This window comes from Pteronotus mesoamericanus, unplaced genomic scaffold, assembly GCF_021234165.1.
Source record: "Pteronotus mesoamericanus isolate MK-2021 breed Mesoamerican mustached bat unplaced genomic scaffold, CSHL_Meso_final contig_347, whole genome shotgun sequence".
NCBI classification, from domain to species: domain Eukaryota; kingdom Metazoa; phylum Chordata; class Mammalia; order Chiroptera; family Mormoopidae; genus Pteronotus; species Pteronotus mesoamericanus.
The window spans coordinates 15,119,129-15,146,032 of record NW_026555137.1 but is presented as its reverse complement, the minus strand read 5'-3'; the positions used below and the strand labels follow the sequence as shown (position 1 = coordinate 15,146,032).

General features: G+C 39.6%; 1 protein-coding gene across 4 annotated transcripts in view; it reads right to left on the bottom strand.

The window, feature by feature from the left end:
* The window catches only part of RGS7 (regulator of G protein signaling 7), a 289,476-nt gene that overhangs the window by 48,139 nt on the left and 214,433 nt on the right, over positions 1 to 26,904 (bottom strand). For all 4 annotated transcript variants that reach the window (XM_054576712.1, XM_054576713.1, XM_054576711.1 and 1 more), the window contains 2 exons: positions 25,007 to 25,113; positions 20,541 to 20,592 (listed from right to left, as the gene is read on the bottom strand). In XM_054576712.1, the coding sequence (XP_054432687.1) occupies positions 20,541 to 20,592; positions 25,007 to 25,113 (159 nt within the window). The remainder of the gene's footprint in view (positions 1 to 20,540; positions 20,593 to 25,006; positions 25,114 to 26,904) is intronic.

Here is a 26,904-nt window from a genome sequence, read left to right as displayed (position 1 = left end):
AGCTCCCAGAAAGAGTAAGAAAATGAAAAAAGACTCAAAAAGTATAAAGAGGCATTTAGGGAAATGCAAGACAACCTGAAATGTATTAAGATCCGTATAATAGGGATACCAGAAGGAGAAGAGGAGGAAGGGGTAGAGAACCTATTTGGAAAAGGAATGATGGAAAACTTCCTTAATTGGAGGAGAGAAAAAGTCACACAAGTCCAGGAAGTATAGAGGGTCTCATTCAAGAGGAACCCAATGAGGCCCATCCCATCATTAAAATGACAAATAGCAAAGACAAACAGAGAATCCTAAAGGCAGCAAGGGAGAAAGAGGTAGTAACACATAAGGGAGCCCTAGTATGGCTAACAGCTGACTTCTCAACAGAAACACTGCAAGCCAGAAGGGAGTGGCAAGAATTATTCCAAGTCATGAAAAGCAAAGGCCTGCAACCAAGACTGCTGTACCTAGCAAGGCTCTCAATTAAAATGGAAGGCGAAATAAGGAGTTTCCCAGACAAAAAGAAGACTAAAATGAATACACCTCCACCAAACCAGCACTGCAAAGTATGCTAAAGGGACTGCTTTAAGATGAAGAAAGAGTCTAGGAACACCCTGTTCCTTTCGCAGTCGCCAATACTTCATATTACCGATATTTTTAATACGTATTAATCTGATTGTGACAATGATGTTATTTCAATTGTTCCTTTACTATTTGTTGAAACTAAACCTGTTTTTATATATTTCTTGCCTATTTTTATTATTTTTAAAAAGCTTTAAATGACTTTTTGTATTCTTTATCCATTTATTGATTAAAGATGTGTAGAAATTTTTTCCCTACAAAAACTCCCAAAACTATTAACCCTTTTTTTAGATGTGTGGTAAATATTTTCCCATTCTATTACATGTCCTCTAATTGTTTTTACATGTATATTACTATATAGTCTTAAATGTTTAATATAATCATAATGTCAATATTTTACAGCTTCTGGGTTTGACTATTTTACTTCAGGGTAATAAAAATATTAGTTTGTATTTTCTCCTAAAACTCCTTAGATTCCACATTGATTTTTAACTCACCTGAATATTTCTTGTATAATGTGTGAAATAGGGCTCTATATTTGTTTTATTTCAAGTAATAGTGATCCATGCACCTTATTTGTTGACTAAACCTTATTTAACCCATTGCTTTGAAATACCAATTTAATGATATATTACATTGTTAGACAGATATATATGTTTGTTTCTAGAATGCTCATTATATTTCTTTGATCTACTTGATTATTTCTGTGCTGGTGTCATGTTGTTTTAGTTACTGAGACTTATAATAGTTTTACATTTTCTAATATTCTATAATTGACTTTTACATTTAAGAAATAAAATCAATCTGCATTTAAGAAAGCAAGCAAGCAAGCAAGCGCACCTACCTTTTGTGACAACATGGATGGAACTGGAGAATATTATGCTAAGTGAAATAAACCAGTTGGTGAAAGACAAATACCATATGATCTCACCTATAAGTGGAATCTATTCAACAAAATAAACTAATGAGCAAAATAAACCACAGGCATGGAAACATGGAGCAGACTGAAAATGACCAGAGAGGATGGGGAAAGAGGACAATGGTGGAAAGAAGGAGAAGGGACTAGACAAAACATGTATGAATGACCCATGGACATGGACAACAGAGTGGGAATTGACTGTGGGAGCAGGGGGTGGGATGGGTGGAGGGGGGCAAATTGGGAAAAACTGAGACAGCTGTAAAAGGATAAACATGATTTAAAAATTAAAACCATGAAAAAAAAAAAAAGACAGTAGACACAGTGTGGTCATGAATGCATAGCTGGCCTAGACCCAGCACAGTATGCTGACAGATACAAATGACACTGACTGTTTTTCAGTGGAGAATATCAACATTGGACAGGATGTGGATAAGGAAAGAGGTCCAAATAGGTAATAGAGGGTTTCATTTCCAGGAAACTTCCGAACTTAGTGTCAAAGATGGAAAAACACGGGAGTAGTTAGGCATAGTCAAAACTACAGCTCAGGCTAATTGTTTTTGTACTTATCCTTAATTATTTAGGTACCAAAGCAGCTCTAGATGGCCTTATGTGTGGGGCTAGGCCCAGGTACAAAGTGGGAATCATTTATAACATAACTCTTGTTTTTATTTTCTGTATTACCAAAAACAGTAAAAACATAAGCTACAAGAAGCCATTCCTGGAATTCTATGTAAGATGTTTTCCATGATCAAGGGTTTAATTTGAGTTTCGAGTTTAAATATATCTCTCTGCAGTAGTTTTCCGGGAGACTAAAATGAAACAATTTTATGGACTTGGAAAGTCAATAAGCAGTAGTTTAATAGGTTTCCATATAACTAAGGGGAAGAAAGTTTAAGAAGTCCTAACATACTACTCTGGCTAAACTAGCTGTGTAGTATGGGCGTTTAGAATTTGGCTTTAATGCGATTTAGAATTAGAGGTAGAAAGTCACAGTTTCTGGACCACATGTGTAATTAAACAGGAAGTGAGTGCTGACATTAGTTTTTTCCTTTCAACCTCCTAAAGCTCTGTGAGGTTGTGTGTTACCTAACCACTGATGTCCGTGAAAAAGTGTACAGAACTGTATTACAGAGGTCAGTGAAAAAAATCACTAAGATCCTTCCACCCACATGTTTTGAGATGCGGGGCTCTGGCGGCCTTCATTGACTTTGATTTTGGACCAGCCACTTAGCCTCTCTAAGACCTCCAACTGCTCACTTCTATAGTGAGAATAAAGCCACCAGTGCCTCTGTCCCATAGGACTTAGGTGGCATTATGGGAGGCAGTGCGCTGCACCGCGCTGTGCTAACTGCACAGGGAAATCAATGCATGGAAATCCTATGTGTATTGTCCACTACGTTCACTGGAGAGGTTTCTGTTTAAAAGAAAATAACACACATTTTTTTTTATAACGAAAAATCCCTTCACAAGTCTTGTTGGGTACAGAATTTTATATAAAGCTGTTGTATTTTTTTCAAGTGAGACACTACAAAGAGAGCCATTGTTCGAGTTTTTAAGTGTTCTACTTGTTAGGTGTCTCTTTCTCATAGAGAAAGAAATGAGCAAAGCCAAGGATTTTAAATAATAAAAATGAAACACATATGTCTTATATCTGGAGTATATTGTCACATATATGCCTTATATCTTATATACTGCCCAATGACTTTGAAACCTTTAAAAATTTTACCTTGAATATATATTTCATTTAAACATATGACTAGATTTGTTTATAACAGGCAACCTGATACTATTAAGCTGTATTTTTTATTTTCAATTTTGCTCTTCACTCATTATTTTCATTCTCACTGTCTGTTATCATCTCAATACTGAACCCTTGCACACAACTAAGCAAAGGACCAATATTTTCTGTTAATAGTGGTGCCTGGCTTTCAGGGACGTTGTGGCAGAAAGAGATGGAAACGTGTTATTTGTTTATTCATTTAACACATGTTTACTAACTGCCTCTGTTCCAGGCTGTGATCCAGGTGATGGAGTACAGTTGTGAGCAAAACAGACAGAGGAAAGGTGGCTTGGAGAAGCTTTCCATTTATTTTCCCTTTTGCTCGTACAGGGTGATTGATGGTCAGGCCCCTGAGGTGAACCACTGTAATCCTGATTTATACCTGTAGAGGGCGCCATTGTACCAATTACTCTTTCAGTCAGGACTGATCAAACTAAAAATGGTAGTTTTACAAAGGTTCTAATAATCTCATAGGGATGAAAGGGTCTATGTAAAGTAATGGCATGGAGCTTAAAGTACCCTAGTTCCTGTAGAAGAACAGGATCTCTGCTTTCAGGGGGAGAAAATATAAGAAAAGGAAAAAAATGAGACAGGTGTATATGGATAATGCATGCATTCGTTTGTTCAAATGCTCACTGAGCGCCAACCACATGCCAAGATTTTTCTAGGCCCCAGAGACATAGGGATGAACCCCGGAGACCATCACTGCTCTCAGCTTGCATTTTACTGGTCTAGGGTGTGACTGACAATGGACAGTTCTATAAATAAGGTAACAACATCCGGTATTTCTTTAATGCTTTGCTCGTGCCAGAATTATTTAAGCATTCCATATACATTACCTTGTTTAAACTGCATGGCCACACTAACACGCAGGGGCTATTACTTTTCCCATTTTGCAGGTGAGGAAATGTAGGTTGAAAGAGATTAAGTAATTCTTAGTTGGGGCAAGAGTTAAAGTCAGGCAGGCATTTGACACTAAAACCCGCATAGTTACGCACTAAGCTGTGACAGAGAGATAGGGGAGGAGGGGAGGGGCAGCGAAGGAGGTGGAGGGGCCAGGCTGACTTCAGACGGCAGGATCCGGGAAGGCCTCCCTGCAGAGGTAACCTGTGAGCTGAGACCTAAACCGGGAGAGTGGATCAGGTCTAGAAAAATCTGGGGGCAGCGTACAGCAAGATTGACTACCATGCAATGTATGCGTAAGGAAAAGGCTGGGATCAGGAGACCCGCGGGCCTGCCAGAGCCTGGGGAGGTGGGTGGGGTGATGTTAGTGGGGGGGCGCGGGGGTGGGGCGCTGGCCCCCAAAGAACTGGGAGCTCTGGCAATAGGCTGGGGTGTGCTCAGGGAACTACGGAGGGTTGGGAGAAGTGTGATATGATGTGACATACGTTTAAAAAATTACTCACGCTTATATGAGGCAGATGGATTATAAAAGAGTGAGGGTGGATAATATAAGTTTTAATAACAATAATAATACAATAGAACACAAAACAACATAGTTGCTACCTTAGTGATAGTTGAAATACATTCTGATTTGCTCTAAAATAACCCACATGGTTTCTGTTATTTATCTAAACACAGAGCAATCCAATGTGACTCATGTGGCGATTTTGAACTCGAGCGTAGAACATCCCTCATGGACGGCAAATCTGAAAATAACCCAGGGCCTGTTTGATGGTGACCCTGACCTCTAACGTGCCCAGGAGGCTGATGTCGGTGCTCAGAGAAGCAGCCAGCAGAGTAGAAGAAGCTGGCTTTAAAAGTGATGGGGCTAACACGTGCGTAATTCCCTCTCCAAGCTTCCACCCCTCGTTTCTCCACTCCTCCTGTTCCCCGGGACAAAATCCGGCCGGCAGAATCTCGGTTCCCCCACTCCCTCCACACTCCTGTCCTCGGTCCTGCATAAAGCAGGCTTTATAAAACAAAAGTCTGTTTCCAGCTGGAACGATGACCTCTGAGGTCTTTTCTCTTCTTTTTAGAAGATAGTGTTAATATTAATAATAGCTTGAACATAATGATAAAGATAATAAACATAGTATGACTAAAATAGTAGTAATACATTCCCAGCACTTGCTACGTGTCGGGCACTGTTTTAATTTTTTATAAATGAGCCAGTTAACCCTTCAAACAAGGCTGTGAGGTGGACGGTTGATTACCTGTCTTAGACACGAGGAAACTGAGGCACGGGGCATTTATATGACTTTCAAGGACATAGAAGCTGAGTTGCAGCTTGAGAAATAGTCTGAACAAAGTGAACTAAGGGTATATCCTGAAATGAAAAGGACCGTGGGAGCAGTTTCATGCATCTACGCGCGGAAATAAGAGGCCTAGGACATCCGGGACAGCACAAGGAAAGAATATGAAAACAGACTTCCTGATGCAGAAAGGAAGGATAAGAGTGAGACAGGACTTTGCAAAAACATTTAGGGACCTGTTTTGTTAACGTCTAAAAAGCTGACCTTTAATTTTTACCCTTCGACTTCACCCGATTATTGTATTCCATTCCTTTCCTGAGGAACTTCCCCAGAGGTTCCAAGCATGATTTCTTGATTTCTTAAAGGATTTCAGGGCAAGTGATCAGTGACCAGAGTGACCCTTCTGGTCTGTAAACGAGCTTAGCATCTGTCTAGCTAAGATGATAAAGGAAAGTGAGCCGAATCCTTCCCCAAACCCAAGAACAACATTCAGTGGGCAAAAGGCGGAGCTTCTGCAGGAGGAGAGATGAGGAATCATTTTTGAGTTAGTGCTCCTAGTTGGGTGACTTCGTCTGTCCTTGCTGAGCCCGATTCCTGAGAGATGAGAATTTTAATGTATTTTTTTCTGACTTCACAGAGTAGTTTGTGAAAATTGAAGGGAATGATCAGTGTAAAAGCCTTTTGGGGACTTACAATGTATTATGCAAATGCAAGATAAATGCAGCGGGACTGATTATCAGCTATTCTGTAATGACTAATTATAATACTCAGTGTTACTTCAATTCCAAAAGAACATAGGATTTTTAGGAATAAATTGGTATTTGGCTTTGTAACCTTAGCAAAAATTTCACTTTTTACAACAATCAACATTTATGTTCTGAACAATTTATTTTACATTCAGAATCTCTTGGTAATGCGTACGTTTCTTTAAGCATTAGTTATCCAAAATATATTAGGGGAGAAATTAAAACAGATGCAGTCTTGCAAATGTAGGATATGATTTTATATTAAGTTAACTGTATCCATTTGTTCATTAATTCATTCAGTGTGCCAAGTACATTCCAGGTACTAAATACAGAGGTAAATAACACGGTTGATGTTCTCAGTCTTTTGGTTCCTTATGTTAAACTGGGAAGATAAAAATACGCAAGTAAACAATAATTATTTTTAATATTTTGCTCTGCATTTCATAGATGAGTGAATAACTGTAATGGTTTTTTTTGTGCTAATCTAGTGTGCAAGTCATCTGTATCTATATATCTATATCTCTATCTAACCTCCTTCGGGCCTGACAGTAATGGCATGTGTTAAAAAACATTGACTTTTTATTAGATGTAAAATATAAGTCTCAGAATGGAAAGGAGTCTGGCCGAAGTTCTCAGAGCCAGCGAATAAAAGAGCAACGGCTCAACGAGAAGCTTTAGGACGAGAAGTCCCTATATTACCAGAGAGACTTGGAGAGGATCTACCTTCATCCAGCAAAGTATTGCCCTGGGGGGGGGGCTTTTTTTGTGGTAAGAATTCCTCACGCTATTTCCTTATTTAGTGTTCAGATAAGGTAGTGAACTCAAGCTGTGCATAAAGCACCATATAATCCGTAAGTTGTTCTGGTAGCATATCCTACATTTCTTTCATATATTTGGCTACCATTCTCTTTGGAGGCTGATAGCCACCATGTGTCCACTTAAAATATGAAATTTGAGGAACAGTGTTCTAAATTGCTTTCATCAGCCGACAAATTTTGATATATATTTATAACATCTTACAATCATGTACCTTAAAGTCTCTCTAGAGGTCCTAGGACAAGGGCTGCAATTATATGCCTGCTAGACTATAATTTTAAACCATGGAAGTAAACGATCAATATTATTTTTTAAAGGCAAGAGCCCCATAGCAGAAGCATAAAGCTCCCCACTGAAATTCAGAGATGGTCATCTCAGATGTTGCGCTTCTCAACCTTGCATTGTTTCCGTACTGCCAATTTGAGCACGGATAGCTGGTGTATTTACAACTGAGTATTATGCCATTGAACCGCACAATAAATTCTAAGAATCAAGACCCTTTGTTTCTTCATTCATTCACTCAATAAATCTTAACTGAACACCCACTGAAGTTCCTTCCATACATGGCCCTAGGCAGAGGCAACAGGAAGTTAAAGAAGATGTAGCCCTCCAACTTGCAAGTGCCTCTCAATCCAGTGAAAGAGATAGTTAGTTACCAGCGGGAAGCAGGGTAGAGGGTAGTAAAGGGTAAAGGGGGTCAAATATATGGTGACAGAAGATTTGACCTTGAGTGGTGGGCACACAATGCAATATACAGATGATGTATCATGGAATTGTACGCTTGAAACCTGTGTAATCTTATTAACCAAAGTCACACCAATATATTTAATTTAAAAAGGAAAGAAACAGCTGACTGACCCAGACAGCAGGACCACCCTCTAATCTGGGTGAAGCAGAGGTCAAGGAGGGCTTTCCTCAACTGCTAACCTATTCACTGAGTCTTCAAGGACAAGTTGCATTAATCTAGCTGTGAACTTTCTCCATGACTTAGTTTTTCTTTGGTCTCGAGCCTTTGCATTATGGGCATAAGTCCCTTATGATAAAAAGTTACACATAAAGAAATCCTTAAGGAAAAAAATCCCCTAACTTCCAGGTAAAGCAGCAGAGAGATTTCTATACATAGGAGCTCGGCAGGAATCAGCTTCCTTTCTCTTCCCCCGTTTATTCAGTTTAAGACCGGGCATATTCCTCTCACTGTATTTAAAACAAATATTTAACCACACTTCTCTGGAAATTGTTCTGGAATAGCTCTTGAAAGCCTTTTTTCTGAAATGTGCGCCTCTGACCACGCTGCAGGCGAGCCCTCCATAGCAGAGGGAACGCAGTGCTTTGGTGTATGCGCTCACCTCAGAAAAGAGGATAGAAAGCGTATTTGAAGTGGATTCTAAAATTTTTCAGCAAAAACATTGGCAGATAATGCAGTCCTGGAGTTTTGTAAACAATAAAAATAAAGAAAATATCCACATTTTAAATTGAAATTATTAAACCTCCCTCTAAAGGTATCCAATGGACTATGAATATCAAAGGAAATATGCAACAAGCTTCTCTGTGGGGGAAATTTGCTGTTATTGTCCCTTCTTCCTGTGTGTATATATCAATTTCACTCTCCCAACAAAAATTACCCTGAGGATAACCCATTAGTCTTCCCTGCAACAGAGCTACATTTATAAATTAACTGAAATTTTAAAATTTCTTAAGATCATACAGCTCTTATAATTAAGATTCCTTCTCATTCCAGTTATTCCTTACAATTATTAATAGTTTATGAAAATAATATATTGAAAACTATTCTAAATAATTTTTAAAAAGTGGAATCTTATTGCAAAATTATTTTCTTAATATGAGAGCATCTTTTTAATAGAATTGAAAGGCTAAGACTACCTAAAAAAATAGTTGAGGGAAGTTCGCTGGAACATTTTGCAAAGTCGACAAATACCTCCAGGGGAAACTGTAACACAGTTCTGATTGTTTTGTAATTCCCATTGTAATTTCTTCCCTGAGCACAGTATTTTCAAATGTAATCTTCAATTACCAAACGTATGAGAAATGGGAGCTTTTCCGAACCGACGTATTATTGCCGTTTTAATTGCTCTTTGGTCTAACTCTAAAACTATCATTTTAAAAATTACCAGTGCTTATTTAAGCATTTATCAATTTCTTTTCTCACCACTGCTTCTTACACCTCATTCTTTCTTTCCTGGTCCAATTTCCAAGCTATACACATAGGCTAGTCCCTCTGTTTGGAAGTGGGGAGTCAGGGTGGAGAAGAGAAAGGAATCCATTGAATTTTTGTTAGCAAAGTAATTGACTTGTGAACTCAAAGTAAGCAACCACTACCTTCTCCCACAAAATATCAGGCCTGTTGATGGAAAAAGGTTTGACATTCCTTAACGCGTGCTTTGCAGCATTTTTGGCGCGGACCCTGTGTAACAGCTCCTCTCCAATACACAGACATTTGTGAGAAGTGGGTAGCAAATAAACTTATTTTCTCCTGTAGTTTTGGAGCAAGTCTAATTACTTAGTCACAGCCCGATTGCTTTTATTGAAATATATGCTTGCCACCTGTGGCTTTCCAAAAAAGTATTTATTCTCTCTCTCTTCCTATCTCTGTCTCTCTCCAAACCTCTGTCACTTTCAAATTACCCAGAGAGTTGAAGCAATAGAAATCTAAGTTTTCTAAATTTTCTAAAACTCTTGGGGTTGGGCAAAGAAGGTTCTGGAAAAGTATAAGTGCATTCCCTGTCACAAATATTGACCATTAGTCAATGAAACTGGATAACATGAAATATATAGCCTTAGAACATTTTTTAAAACACTGCATAAGGTACAATTCAGATTATTTCCAATTTCAGTTCATAATGCATATTATTTGAAATGTTTCACACATTGCTAAATATACAAATATCATAAATAATATTAAAACATGGCAGTGGGTCTATTATTAAAGATGACCAGTAAGTACCTTTCCTGGTTCAGAGAGCAAAAGAATTAGAAACCAGGGCGTGCTAAAATGATCCATGTCATTATGCTTATGAACCTTGAAACTTTGAGTGCACACCTTAAAATCAATTTAAAATTTCCAAGGAAACCAATAAAGATATCTCAAGACAAGAATAATATAATTTTCAAATCAAAATCCATTTAAGACAGTTGCCGCAGCATTATGTGTTAATTGGTGCTTGTCACATTTTCTAAGGGAGTCAGAAAAAAATCTTATGTTCATCAACGTAGCAATAACTGAGATAGAAACCCTCATTTTCTTCTCTTGCTCCTTTAACACGATATATGTCAAATGTAACGAAGAATGTGCACGAGTGCGTTGTTACAGACGAAGATTTTGCAAAATCTTCAAAAAAGAATAAAAACATCAAAAAAGAAGAAGAAATTTAGGGGAGTGAGTGGAAAGAGGGAGAGAGAGAGAGAACTATGGCTTGAGTAACCATTTATGATTGATGCTCTGCTGGGTAGAAAATGGAATTTGAACTTGAGATCCCATTTTATTGATGAGGAAACTGAAGCTCAAAAACATGAGGTCATTGACACGCAGTCACAGCTATTAAGTGCTGAGTCAGGATATGAAGCAATTTGTCTTCAGAGCTACTACTTTCCCCAGGGCATCATGCACAGAGAATGGCAAGCAAAATGCAATGCATTCTGGGTACTGGGAGGAAGTGCTAAGGTGTGGCGTTTAATTCCTGGGCTGATGTGTTCCTTAGACAAAGAGCTGGAGGTCAGGAAAACATCACGCTGGAGACAGTGGAAGTGTGAAGTTCATTTTTAGGCCCTGACTGTTGCCTCTCTTTGACGGGAAACTGAGAAGAACCAGGGATCATCTCTTGCTTACTTTTTAAAAAAAGTATTAAATTTATTGGGGGTGAGGTTAATAAAATTATATAGGTTTCAAGTGTACGCGTCTATAATCCATCACCTGTACATTGCACTGTGTGTCCCTCATGCAAAGTCCAGTCACTTTCCGTCACCATTTATTTGACCGCCTTCGCCCTACGGCACCCTTCCCAGCCCCTTTCCCTCTGGCAGCCACCATATTGTTGTCTGTGCCTATGAGTTTTTGTTTGTCTTGTTGGTTCATTTGTTGCTTTCAGTTTTATATCCCACCAACGAGTGAGATCATAGTTTGTCACTCCTTCCCTCTGACCTGGCCTCTTGCTTACCTTTGTTCCTTCCGGCTATTGCGTGAGCACAATCTCTGCGTACATAGACATTCAGTAAGTACTTGTTGAAGGGCACTGAAAGAACTGGTCCTGTCAGGTGTGCAATAACATTAATTAGTGAAATGTCAGCTGGGGCTTTGAATCTTGAGCTACTAATTTTCCAGTGTCCATCTGACACCTGTCATGGTCCTGCCACCCATATTGTGACACAGGGCTCAGGGGGATTGTCCTGAGGGACAGAAATGCCAGATGGAGACTAGGATCCCTAAGCAGATGTCTCTCTAGTTCACCGCAAGGCTTTGCCGGTCGCTTTGCGAAGAGGCAGTAGGAATAGCCAGTTTGATAATTCCTCCTCTTGTGTGTACCTGTGCTTTGGGCGGGCTGCCAGGCTCTTACCAACGTAATGCCCTGGGAGGTACTGCCCCCGCTTACAGTACCAGGATTACAGAAACAGGATTTCACCTCTCAAGTGTCCTCAATAATTGCTAAATAGTGGCCTGGTGATTCCACTCCCATTAGTCCCTCTTGGTGTATTTTAGCTACAAGGTATTTCATCTGGTGGTATGAACTGAGCATTGAAGTGGTCGGCTGAGTGTAGGAATTCTAGGTCCCCGAGAACCTAGGCGGAGACACTGTTCCGCGGCTGGTACAACGCGTCTAGAACACAGATGTGTTTAGGAAGCCTTTGCAAGCTCTGCCCTTTGCTTTTCCTCCAGGGAATCGGCCTGAGGTATAATCCTGAAACCTGGCAAATAGCATGGTACCCAGGAGTAACATCTGTTATCAGTGCAGCTTTTACTGTAAGAGCTGGGAGCTGGCCAAAGCTTTATAAAGAAACCAGAGAGCAACAGCAGGAGACTCTGAGGGCTTAGAAACACATTTCTTGGCTTTAAGAGAAACTTCTTTAGCAAGAATCTGGCATCTTGAACTTGACACCAAAGCACAGCCCAGGTCTATTGCAGAGTGTACAGCTTGCCAGAATTTGTTCCTTAACAATGATGGCAATACAATGGCATAGCACGCTTGGGCTACTTAGTAGCTGGAGAGAAAGTGCAATCGTTTAAGAACAAGTTATTGAAAGTCTTTATGGAATACTTAGTTAAGTAGGGATTCAAGCATCTTTCTGCCTTTCTAACTGTCTAGTGTGGTCTGAACTTGGCCAATAATGAGAGACATGACCTTGGCTTAGCAAGTCCCGCCATTCCCCAGAACGAGACTGCCTCATCGTTAGCTGACGCTTGAACGGAACAGTCTCCAAGGTTCCTTTCAGCTCTGAAATTCCACGACTGGAGGAATTTCTGGTTTAATTCTGATGTCGACCTTCTAGGGCAAGGGAGACATTTAGCACATGCAACTGCTATGCTTACAGAAAGTTCAAAACCTGGCTAGGGACCTCAAGCTTACTCTCTTGCTTGACTTTCCCCAGGGTTCTCAAAAGAGATTTTGTCTCATATGACTTAGGCAGCTTAAACCTCCCTTCTGTTAAGAGAATGTGGAAGCAAATTACTAACGTCCCTGCATCCCTTCTTTGCTCAAGGAAAATTGGAATCACATATGCAAATCTTCCTTTAAGCAGGTTTTAATTAAAGGAAAATTTTCGGTAAATCACTTGGGCTCAGATGCGGTTTTGTTTCGCATCTACGGCACAAAAAAGGCCTCTGTCACTCACAAGAGAATCACACAACGTGAAATATCCACCATCCAGGATGTCGCTAAGTTCCCAGGTAGAGAAAATTTCAGAGTAAGACCAAAAACCGAATCTTGTCCTTTCATAAGTGAGGGATAGTCTGTTTCCCCCTGCCACTCAATGTTAAAACCACGAAAAAGTAATACCTCTCTTGTTGATACATTTATTAACCAACACTATCTCGCCAGCTTTAATCGCTAGACTTGAGCAAATTGAGTCTTCATGAAATAATATTGCTAATTCATAAAATGCATGCCAACTGGTGCTTATTTAAATTATACATGATCTCCCTGATGCTCTTTTCTTATATTTTAATTTTCTCTTTCATCTTCAAAAAGTCTCCAGGAGGAGTCAGAACATTTTCTTGTTTTTATCATTGCCACCTTGATTTTTCTTGAGTAAACCTTAAAATGAGAAAGCCCTTCCTGGAGTTATTGAGCTTAATCCTACACTAAAATTGGGGATGCTGTGGAAAGCATAAACTAAAATTAGCCTGTTAACAGAACTTACTAAGGCCTCTAATTCAGAATTTGCTAAGAAGCCTGACTGTCACATGCTACCTGGCAATGTGACAAAGTGTTGAACGCACATATCCATGAGTAACTGGGATTTTCAGGGGGCTACTTTGTCATTTGCCAGGAGGATATTTTGTTATTACTAAACCCTCAGTGTTGTTCTGAATTGGCCATGATTTTCAGTGGCTGGTGTTCGGTAAATTTAAATTAAAAATTAACATTTATTTTATGTCATTGTCACCGATTTCGTTGGTTATGAATTGCTTAACACCATGGTATCTGTGAAGCAATATAGGTATCAATGGCATTCCTAGACTCTATGCTTCCAATAATTTCACAGGTAAACAACGTGCATACATTATATAGTTCAAATATGACTTATCCACACTCCTTTTTCTGAAACAGATAGATGTCTCCCTTGTATAGTTCCACCCCTATCACACAATTTTGCCTATAATGTGCCACTTTGCTTTTACTACCTAGAACTTACTCAGGGAAAGGTAATGGAGTCATAGAGTCTTTTCCCTTACCTAAATGTGCCATAACCAGAGTGTATCAAATTCAGCTCCACATGACAGCATAGAATGGATGGGACAGTAGTATTCCCATAGGCAAATGACAACAAAGCCACACTGAAGTGGGTAGGTGAGCTTGGGACACAGTCTGGCCATAAGCCTCACCCCCAGCACTGTGACCCACAAGTGAAAGGAAACTCAAAACCTGGAATTCCCCCTGAGGAGTTAAGAGTTTGAACCCAACACCAGGCACCCCAACTTTTAAGACCTGCACCTGAGAAACAAAACACCAAAACATTTCATTTTGAAACTCACTGGGGTTCGCTCTCACCCACAAGGCTACAAGGCCGCAGCGATGTGAGAAATGGTTTGTAAAGAGCGTGTGCACTTAGACTCACCTACCCCAACGCCCAGCTCAGAAGCCTCACTCAAACTGAGGTGGAAGAGGCTCAACTGCATACATTCAAGCACCATCCTAAGGGGCAGGCACCAAATGCCACACACACAGACACACACACACCTGCGCCTCCCCCACCCCCAAGAGCCCTCTGGAAGGCTCTCTGTACAATTGCCCCAACTTTACACTACCCTCTGGCGCCCTCTGGTGGGCAGGCCCCGGCGGCCTACTTTGCCTCTGCTTTGTTCTCGACAGGGGTGACCATCTCTCTTTTTTTCTAGTGGGTGCCATCCTCACGCTCCCCGTTGGCCCTGCTCCGGAACACCAGCATCTCCCGGAAGGGAGCTTTCACCCATGTCTGGTGTCCAGAGTTTCGCGTCTACTGCCAAGGGAAGGCCGCAGGATGGCTTGGCTCTGGAGGACAGGGTAGATGGACTCCGGGGTCCCAGGTCTCTGCCATAACCAGAGAAAGGCAGTTCTTGGCAGGCTCCCGCCTCCAGGGCACTGCATAGACCGCAGGCTAAGACATATCCCTGGTCTTCTCTGGATGAGAGGCTTTTTTTTCTGTTCCAGGAGCTTTGGATTGAGAGGCAAGCTTCTGGTTTGACACATATCTCCTGGCCCAAGACCCTGCTCTCAGGAACACAGCCGGTGGGTGAATTTTTGCACTCTCCCTCTGCCTGGCTCCAGCATGCTGATACCTCCCAGAAGGAAAAGCATAGACTCTTGTCTGGAACCCCGATGATTGCAGCTGCTGCCAGCGAATACGCCTACATAGACCTGGCTCTGGCAGCCACTGTGGCTTATATTCACAGATCCCACAGGCCTGTACCCGACAGAAAAAGAGTTATTAAACAGCTCTCGGCCCCAGGAGGGCCTTCCCTCTGTGAAAGAGGCCTGTTACCCAATCACCGTGATCATCCTGGATGCTGCCTGAGGGGCAAGCTTCCAATTAGACCCCCAGCTAAAGGCAGACTGGAATCCTTGCCCCAGGCCTTGGCGTTGGGTGCTACTTTGTGCTCTCCTTCCGCCATAATCCCGAGCATCAGCACCTCCCAGAGGGAAGCTCCTGCACATGTCTCTGCCCTGGTTTTTACATCTGGTGCCCTGGTTTTTGCAGCTGCAGCCGGAGGGAGCCCACTGACTGCCTGCCTCTAGTGGTCCTGCGTGGCGTGTCCCTGGGTCCCCCAGGGCTGTGCCGATCAGAGACAGTTCTTGGAAGACTACCACCTCCAGGGCATTGCAGACAACAGATTGAAGCACACTGCAGGTCCTTCTAGAAAAAGGGTCTACTTACTTGTCCTTGAGCTTCAACAAGAGAGGCCAGCTTCAGGTTTGCCACAAACATAAGGAGGGGCCTATGGAGCTGCTCACCGGGAACCAAAGACGGTGGATGCCATCTCTACTATCCCTCTGCCTTGCAACAGCTTGCTGGTATCTCCCAGAAAAGAGCTTACACACTCATCTGGGACCCTGAAGCTTGTGACTGCTGCCTGGAGACACCGCCAGATCCCCTGCCTCTGGTGGCCAGTGGGCTCTTATGCCGGCAGTCACCCAGGACTGTATTACTTTGTGTGCTTGAAAAGCTGCTGCCTGAGTAGTTGACTTCCAATCAGCCTGAATCTGGGTGCTGAGTGAGATGCTCCCCTTTGGACCACTGCCAGATCGTGGCATGCCCTCAAGCATTGGGAGGTATTAAAAATAGAATAAGATGCTTGGGCAATCACAAAGATTTGGGAGACAACCAAGACTGAGGGCAGGGTGGAGCTACAGAGTTAATCTATAGGAGGCCACTACTTCAGGACTGTAGGTTTCTGATGCATAGGAACCTACACAGACAATCAAGGAAAAGGAAGAAACAAAGGAATATGTCCCAAACAAAATGACAAGATAAAGCCTCATTAAATAGCCCTTAATAAAATAGAGATGAGTAATTTATCTAATATAGACCTAAAGGGAGAAATAGCAATACAGTAATAGTGGGGTAATACCCCACTTTCAGCAAAGGATAGATTACCTAGGCAGAAAATCAGTAACAAAACATTGGCCTTATACAACATGTTAAACAGATGGACTCAAAAGCTACGTACAGAACATTCCATCCAAAAGCAACAGAATATGTATTCTTCTCAAGCACATGTGGAACACTCTCCAGGATAGATTACATGTTAAACTACAAAACAGGTCTTAATAAATTAAGAAGATTAAAGTCATATCAAATATCTATTCTGACCACAATAGTATGAAACTAGAAATCAACAGCTGGGGAAAAAAGGAAAATTCACAAATATGGGGAGACTAAACAACATACTACTGAACAACCGATGAGTCAAAGAAGAAATCAAGGAGAAATCAAAAACTACCTTAAGACAAATGAAAGTAGAAATAAATATACCAAAATTTATGGGCTGTAGCAAAGTAGTTCTTAGAGGAAAGTTCATAGTGATAAATGCCTATCTCAAGATACAAGAAAAATTTCAAATAAACAACCAAATTTTACCTTTCAAGAAACTAAAACAAGAATGAATGAAGCCTGAAGACAGTGGAATGAAGGAGATAGCAAAGATAAGAACAGAAATAAATAAAATAGAGGCTAAAAGGACAATATAAAAGATGAATAAAACTAAGAGCTGGTTCTATGAAAAGATAAGCAAAATTGGAGCTAGACTCACCAAGAAAAAAAGAGAAGACAAATAAATAAGATCAGAAATGAAGAAGAAATGTTACAATCGATACCACACAATTACAAAAGACCATAAGACACTGTTATGAACAATTACATGCCAATAGACTTGGCAGCTAAAAGAGTGGATAAATTCCTTGAAACAAACAACCTACCAAGAATGAATTATGAAGATACAGACAATCTGAACAGATCAATTACTAACATAAAACCTCCCAACAAACAAAAGTCCAGGATCAGATGGCTTCACTGGTGAATTCTACCGAACTGCTCAACTAGAACATTTATTTTCATCATCCGACAAGACAATGCGAAGTTGTAGGCAATTTTCATCATTCATGAGAAAGCATCTCTTTCTGTGATTATCATGTGTAGGTTTCAGTTGACTTATCAGTAGGACGAGATGAGTGAGGCTCTTGCCCAGATGTCAAAGGTTAAAAGAGTGCTCCAATACAACTGTGGTGTGTCGGGACAATGCTCTACTCAACTGAGCAAACTGGCCCAGGTCTACTGCCTCTGCTTCTTGCCATAGTTCTCTTAAGCTTGCTCGTGTCTTAGCTTCCAGCCCTTAATTCAGGCACCCTTTTTTCTGGATCACTCTTGATGCAAATACACCCAGAAGAGTCCATTCCTGACTCCATTTTAATGGGCTTAGATTGGAATGTTATTTATACTTGGGTGAAAAAATATCAACAATTTCACCTAATATTCAAAGAATGGTGTTCATAGAGTTATAGCCCTATAGTTCATGCTGGCTTGTCTTTGTTTGAACATGACTGACATAGTCTATTTTTTTAATAAGATCAAGGTAAGTGTAAAAAGTGTTTCTGTATATAAACTGACCCACAGAGGTTTAGGTTCTGCAGAACCTGCCTAGTAAGTTCTAACTGGTGATGGAAACAGAGGTCAAGACGCTCATAGAGGAAAAGAAACCATTTCTTTTACCTGCCTTAAGCAATAAACTCTGCCTCAAAGTTCTCTTAAAAAGAAATACCCTAAGTAATCACTGTGCTGTGGGTCTCACAGCATAACTACATCACGCCATTGACGTCTTTTTTACAAGCAGGGATATGCTGTAACCAAACGATGGTAGGAAATTCAATTTTGGGTCATTCAGGTTGCTACTATGATTTATTTGTCTCTAAAAAGAAAAAGCACAGATGAAGCTCATTGCCTGGGGAAGTGGTACAGTGTCTGAGATCACTGTCAATTTTCTCCCTCTCCTTTTTTTCATAACCTCTTATTGAATAGTTATTTTATTCTTCTCTTGTATATAAGCTAAGCAAGCTAGACACAAACAGGTATATGTTTCTTCAAGGAGAAGAACAAAGCCTAATAAAAACTGTGTCTAGAGACCCTTAGCCAATTGCCGATGCTCTAGGTCTGCGGAGAAAGGTCAGAAGGCGACCCCCTTTGAAATGGATATCCGTAAGAGTTAATGTAAAACTGCATGCCATTGCTAATTGGGGATGACCCACTCTGAGGGATGTCCTGCAAAAGATCATGCCATTTCCTCAGGCTCCCCATTCAAACATACGTCTTCTGTGGAGTGATGACTCATGAGCTGTAACTGTGAACACTAACATATTAATGAAAAACACCAAGGATGGACAGAGAGAAACACTGAGGATAAGAATTTGCCTTTCTACCTGGAAGGAAGAAAGTATCCCTGTCAGGCAAAAACGATGGCGAGCACAAAATAAGTCTGACTTATTGAGTATGAGAGGAGCAATACCAGTTTCCTTAGGGATGTTAGTTTGGATTATGTCAACTCACCAACTTTAGAAAGTCAATATTATTATTTCTACTTAAAAAATGAGCAGACTGAGGCTCACAGACGTTGCCTGCCTTGCTTTAAGTCACACAGCTGGTACGAGACTGTGACAGTAGTTTAGGTCAGGTCTGCCTGTCCCTAACATCTGGGGCTTTTTCCATGAGCTCCTTCGCAGCTGGCCAAGTGTTCCCGCTACTAGAATTTTATACTCCTTCTTTAGTGAGACAAACCCCATTCACTGCAAGCTGGACAAAAGGCTCCAGAAAGTTCTCCAACTCAGATCTACAAATCAACAGTTGTTTTTTAATGACTTTGTTCTCCAAGTGCTTCGGTTTTGAGAACTGCGTGTTTCTGGATGAAGAAATGAGCATTAGCACAACTGGAAAGAAGTTCCTTATTTTCTCTCTATTAATTTATCAGTACTCTGGTTTATAGGTTGTTTCCCGCAAAGTACATCACTTTGCATCTTTGGCTGGCCCTGACCATTCTTAGATGAATGGCACATTCAAGTTTCTGAAATGAAAAACAAAAAAAATCCACTGGTCTTCAGTGGATTTTCCTCTAGTTTTCTTACAGAGATGCCTCTCCAGGAGCAATAGCTAGGAAAGCCAGATTGCTGGGCAGGGAGTGTTTCATCGCCCTTCATATGCTGGTTCTCAGCCTCGAATGATTTCTTTGACCTGTCTCTTAAAAACAACAACAACAACAAAAAACCTTCCTTTCTCTATTTTTTAAAAAATTTATATTAAATTTATTGGGTGACATTGGTTAATAGGGTCATGTAGGTTTCAAGTGTACGTTTCTATGATACATGATCTGTATATTGCACTGTGCACCCACAACTTCAAATGATCTCAGTTCTTTTGTGTGAATCCACCAGCTAAAGTCAATCTCTTATTCTTCAGACCTCTCTTATGATTTTTTTTTTGCACATACCATTGTTATATTAACTCTACCATAACTCTTTCTGCATATTTCTCTTTTCTCATTTAGCTTACAAGATGCCAACCATGCAGATGAAGGCCGGGTCACCTTTGGTGTCTCAGCACCTACTACAGCCCTTGGCATAGCAAAAGAATCCTAAGAAAATATTTGTAGAAATGAGATTTTAAGACCATGCTATCTCATCTTTGAACACGATAGCCTTTAGGAAGATATAAGAAGATGAATACTTATTAGAGGCCTATTTCCTTGAAGAGCTTAACTGAAATCATGATTGTTGGATTGATTACATTCTAAGTTCACTGAAAGTGATTCATTACTATTCAACTTTCTATTGTAACATTTCTTCACTTGCAATTGGCATTTCCATGTGTATTAGAAGCTTCCACTTACAGAAACATAAAATACCTCATATAATAGTGGGAAAAATCAAGCTGCAGCCAGTCAATGGACTTGCCACATTCACACAGCCTAGTGGGAGAGCTAAGCTAGCACTCTGGCCCTCTGAGCCCCTTTGTAACTCTTTCAAGTAGACCAATGTGCTATGGAAAGATAATAATAGCCTTTTTTTTAAAGATTGTTGATAGCTCTTTAACCAATTCAGAAGAAAATACATTTTTCTTTAATAGTCTCAGTGGACACTGTACGATGAAGCAAGTTGCCACCAGGTTTAGTAACTTCCCTAAAAAAGGCCATTCATAAATTCAATGTTAGAAATATTAATCCCATAGTGAGAACTGTAGTTTACTTTTCACGATGACAAAGCAATAAAATGCAAGCACACGTTCATCCAGCCGCACTGGCTGCCAAAAATAAAATGAGATATCGCACTGACCATAGTCTGTGTTTTCTGGCTCCCAACAATTTGATGGCCAAAAATAGGGCGTCTGTGGAGTAAAAGAAGTGGAACACAGTGAGACACACAAACAAGGAAGAGTTTTGGTTTCATGAGCTGCATTTATATTTGACGATTTTCTAGAAGAGTTCACCGAAGGTATGTCTGTAATCCAGAAAAGGATCCCAGAGAGGCATGAAGGGTTTTTCTTCCACATTTATTTTTCTGAGCAACGGTTCAGCCCCCAAATATGTGCAGCACCAACAGGTGTTTAGAATGTCCTACCTTTGCTGCAAGTTTATGTCAACTGACATGAAGGTCAAAGGTCTGATTCCATTTTTCAAACAAAATTTTGAATCCACAAAGACTGAAAGCAGAGTATTATATTCAGTAGGATTCAGGATAAGACATGCTTAAATATAACAAATTGTTTTCTCTGATTAATGTATCCCAATATTGCTGCCAATAGGTTGAAAAGCTTATCCGTGAGTCAAACTCTTTCCCTAAGATCTGGCAGTCATTTGCCTGGCTCTCTTAACTATATACTGCAGCTTTAAATTTATCCAATCAGATTAAAACAACATTCCCCCCTCACTTTAAGATATTTCTTAATAAAGACACTTCTTGCTCTACATTTTTAAATTGCATAAACCAGAGATTACTTTTTCAACTAATAATGTTGTAGTTGGTTGATGTGATTAGTAACTGACAGAAATTTGATCCTGTGAAATTTTAGAAACTGACTGACAAAAAGTATAAAGAAAATATCTGATCAGGAAAATGCTATGGTCATCATCCACATTTTATGTTTTCTAAAAGGGCTTTTCTCTCTCTGCTCGGGGGACGTGCTTGGCTCCAGACCTTGAGAAAATGCAAGGACTGTCTATCAAACTTCTGTGTTCGCGGACGATGGCGACTTCAGGACCCAAGGGGACAGGGACTGTAGACCTCAGCCTTGTGGAGTTCATTGTATTTATTAGTCAGTTATATTAACTATCCACGTGTAATGGGCACACTTGGGTGCTCTCTGAGTACCTATTTGATAATTCTACCTCTGGAAGGGGGATTCTCAAGAAGGGATATAGGGTCATTCGAGAGAATGGGTCGTTTCTGGGAGAGCATTCCAGGCTGTCCAAGACGCCCAGGGTTTTTTATTTCCTCTCCACTTGTTCTTGGCAACTGGTGCAGTGTGACAGAGAAAGCTACTGATACTAGCTTTGCACACAGGTGGGTGCACACACATATCTATTTATTTAACTTTAAAAATGCCCATTCTAGTCACATTGGTCAGATACACACATTTTCCCCTTCAAACCACAAGGCATTCTTGCTGCATTCTTTCCTGTTTTCTTCATTATTTTAGTATTTAGTGAGAGTTTCCTGAATGTAAAAATAAAAGAATGAAACTATTGTATTCTGAAATATTATGTGGAAGTGTTGTAAGGCCAACATTCTTCACTAATAATGTAAGATTTTTTTTCTAGGAAAAATATTTTTATTTATAGTAAAAGGCAATTTAATAAATAGCAAACCCTTGTAGTTTGCTGGAATTTAAAAATATGTTTTACAGTCTGTATAGACCTTAGAACACTTTAATCTACGAGCGTTGGCTTCTTTAGCAATGATAAAGCTGATCCGAAACTGTCCAGCCATTTCTTAATAATCTTTGGCACATATATTATTGTGATAAAAGTTATAAAAGGGATCTGGAAAATCATGTCCGGTCTCAACTCCAATTAGCTAAGAGAGGATAATAATCAGACAATTGCAAGTTTACATTATACAAAATCACATGGTTAAAAATGTACTGAAAATTGAGACAAATTTACATATTGTTGCATGCCAATGAAATTAAATTAAGAGCTCTGTTTGTTTCAAACTCATGCCCCGAATCTTTTTCAGATTCCTAATGATGGGGAGAATCTCAATGATTCACTGGAAGAATTGTAAACATATTACAAGTTTTCCATTTTAATTCATGATTTTTAAAATCCTTCCAAGGAGTTGAATCCAGTTCAATGTAATTAAAAACTCCCTGCTTCTTGGAACCAGCCAGAAAATGAAGTAAACACCTTAAACAATAATGTGTGTTCTATTATTAGAGCTGTTTAAATATAGACTGATTAATGCTTTGGTAGATATTATAGCAAGAATCCAGCTTTTCTTGACTTTTTTGTCTTTTTTGCTTTTAAAATCTTGGTTTTAAGAGTCTACTAATATTAGATTTACAAATATGTAATACTTGGATCCCACTTCAAGTGTGGATGGGTCATTAAAATAGTTACTATTTAATTTTTAACATAATTGGTGTAATTTAAGAGATTATCCATCATCTGTCTAGGCACACGAAAGTCGATGACCTGCCTATACCTGGTAGTGATGTGATTCATTTATCATTTGCACCCATTCCTTCATTTTGTTTTACAGCCCTTTAAAGAGTGTCTCCTTTCCTCTAGAAAGAATGATGACTCATTCCCAGCTTTGCTTATTTTTGACCCATGAGACTAAGACATTTAAACCTTGTTTGCCCACTAATTTCAGGCTGAGAAATTAGTAATTGCCGCTAAAGTCTGCAGAGTTCAAATCTGCAAATTATGCTAATTAAAGCCATCATCACTAACTTTGGGCCATGTCTGAACTAGTTTGTTTTAAAAATAATTTTTGAATTAGATAATTCTCAAGAGAAAGCCTACATGCAACGTGTCCCTTATTAACCCATGCATTGTAGTTATTCTTCTCCATCAGCGATTTTACACAAGGGACTGAGGCAGCCCTGGCTGCTGGCCGCGCCCGTGCGGTGACTAACCTCACCTGGTGACCAGCCCGGAAAAACATAAAGTTATGGAACCTTGACACTGAAGGACTGGTCCAAAATCACAGAACCTGACTCCTTCATTTTATAGATGGCACGTATTTTGCTATGTGTTCATGTTCATGTTCTTTTATACATGCATGGTTTTACTTGTAATGTTGTGAAGATGGATAAGAGTTTCTATTTTTATGAGAAAACAAACTCAAAATCCTTCCATTCAGAATTGTGAGGTTTTTATTATAAAGTTTACTAGATGTTTACTTATAGTATCTGTATCAAAATTTTATAAGAAAATGATATATCGAAAGTGTCATCCTGCAACAGAAAAATAACTCCTTTAAAAATCAAACAGTGTTAGTAGCACAGAAATAATGGGCTAACCACCAATAATTTTTATTGATTAAAATGTTAACTTTAGGACTAACTTAATAAACTGTTTAAGCTACCATTACCTTAAGTTTAACTGCAAAGGGATAAAGTTCCATTATTTTAAAGACTTTTACAATGAAATAATTTGAGTGATTTAAATTGTTTGAATACTTAGGTCAGTATCACAGTTTTAGGAGATGGCTTTATCTCCTAACTACTCAGTGTAAAAAGTCCCATGATGACTTGCCTCAGATAAGAGTCAAAAAGAAGGGATATGAGAGTGTCCTAAAGGGGACAATAATCTTGGAGAACAATCTTTGAAAATTTATTGTCTCTTTGTTTTCAGTTTTCCCAAGCAAGTTCTTAGGCACCCAAATTACTATTTAGTCACTGTTTTAGGTATAGAACATCTAATAATATTCAGAACAAGTGAGAATAATGCTCCAATGTCAGAGAGTTGGACAATGGGGAGGATCCTCTAACCACACCTCTAGGAATTAAGCTGGAGTTTGCACATGGGTGTCCTAATTTTATAGGCTAGAATTTACTAGTCGGTCACTAGTGAATCATAATGTCTAATGAAACATAGAATACACTCCAGATAAATCACTGGGACCTCAAGATCAAAAGCATGCTCAAGGACTGAAATTAGAGTCCACAATCATTTCCTGACACAAGAGTAGCTTGTCTTATTAGAAATGTGACGTAGTAGGACTCTTGTCCATTCACAAATTTATCTGTGGTGTCCTCTTATCTCAGATGGGTGTAGACACATAAAGAAAGCATCACGCATGCCAGTCTTCACAGGCTTGTAGAAGGGCCTCAGATACCCACACGTGGAGGGTTTATATAGTTAGCTCAGTGCTATCCTGGAGCTTCAAACAGTCTATGAAAGTTTGCTTGGACTGAAGATGATTCTGGATCACAGATGGGGTCCAGAGTATCACAAATTTAGTAACTGAAATATAAATTACAGGTAACTCTCCTAGCTTCCTGAATTCCATTAAGTGACCCTCTGAAGTTCCCTTGAGCTTTTTCTATAAAGTATAACTTGAGCCATCACAGAATTTAGCTTTCACAAATCATCTTTACTAAACAGGCTCCCTCTTTCTTTGTTCATTTTTATGTCTTAACAATAACTAGCTTAACCATTAAGCCAGTTTCTAACTAGCTTAAGTTAAATTCAGTTAAAATGTCACAATTTTCAAATTTTCTGTAAAAACAATTAGCACACAAAACACAGATGGCCTATTTTACCGTTAAAGACGATTTTTATTAAACTCACTTGAAACCGGTAAAAGGTGCCGTCATCCTTGAGCGTGAGGACGTGATCGGAGATCGGAAAGAAGTAGCCATGGGCAGCCATGAGTGTCCCCAAATGGAGCGCCTCCACTGTGTCATGAGAGCAAACAGAAATATAGGAAAACCTTTTTAAACAATTGATTTACCAAAGTGTAGGGTTTTGTCATGTTTCCTTCTGAGTACATTATTGCATCCCCAAAAAACAAAACACCCATGCATTGTAGTTATTCTCCTCCATTCAGCAATTTTACACAAGGGACTGAGCCGGCCCTGGCTGCTGGCAGTGACCGTGTGGTGACTAAGCTCGCCCTGTGATGACCAGCCTGGAAAAACATAAAGTTGTGGAACCTTGAAACTGAAGGAATATTCTGGAATCAGAGAACCTGACTCCTTCATTTTGTAGATGGGGCATATTTTGCTATATGTTCGTGTTCATCCACACATCCATAAACAATTTTATCTGGCATTTATATGGCACATTAAACTTTTTAAATGTTCTCATTTGCATCACTCCCTGGCCTGCATCATAAATATCAAATACTGTCAGTGATTTTTCCAATCGTTATTATGTGATGCTCACCGGGAATGCGAAGGCATCTAGAGCTAGTTATGCGTCAGTAAGTGAGCCTTGCAGTCTTGTGATTGTCCAAACTGTTCTAGCTTTATACTCTGTATTCAGTATCCTAGATGTAGACTAGGAAGAGGCTTATTTGACAATGAAAACATTATGTTTTCCCAGTAGGCTGGAAAGTAGTTAAAATCTAATACTTTAATTGTCATACTCCACCTACAGCAGCCAATAATTTCTTCTAACAAAGGATTAATAAAATTTGATTAAAAGAGTTATCACTGCCCTTGTGCAAAGACAATACTCATTTGCTAACTTGAAGTTCAGAAAATATGAAACTGCAAAATAGTTTTTTTATTCTAACATAAGCATATACATACATAAAATGACAATAAAGTTATATTTCTTTGTTTACATACATTTATACACAATTTATTTATAGATTTATTCCTGTTTCTTACACAAGTAGCTGAAGTTGGTCTTTAGGATTTTCAGAGTCATTTCAGAACTGAGAGGATCTGTCTGTATCTCCAGCCATAAGTGAGGGGAGCTTAGACACTCCGGCCAGAACTAAGTCACCAAGCGACTAAGCGAAGCATAAGAATTACCCGCTTTGCGCCCCTTCCATGACCATATTGGCTAATAATAAAATAATAAAATTTTATCTGTTATGGGTTACTATGATGCTCCCTTTGTTATCTAACGTCTTGCAAACATGTGAATTGGTAACTTTTACCGCCAGCCTTTTGCTGCATTGTTCTTGTCCGTCATAAAGGACAAGTGTCAATCCTGTCCCTGGAAAACTGGTATCAAGTGCCCCGGTCATTTTTTCACACTCTCATTCAAGCCCCTCCCGGCACAGAACGATCTTTTTCTACAAAGGAGCATTTTTCTTTACTTCCGCACCCTTTTAATTCAAAGTCCACGCCTTCTCACAACCTGTGTTGCCTACAACTATATACTAACATATTGTGTGAATCTTAAAAGTCTAGAACTAGTGTATGTTGCAGGTAGAACAAAACCACCTTTGAGAAACCCACTAGCTTTAGTTACTTAAATATTCTGTGCCTCTCCCATCTATTAATAAAGGTTAACAAGGCCACCTTGCAGGGCTGGTATGAGAATCAAGTAAGAATCTACGTAAAGAAGTTGGAATGGCGCCTTGGGCATAGTAGGTATTCAACAGATGGTAGCTATAGTGCTTCATATTTACACACTGAGTGAGTTTTACTTTTCTCCAAAGTTCTTTCATGAAATCCACTTCCACGAATTTGCCTTCAATTTGGCTGAGGGAGGGAAGCTGGCAGTCCTAA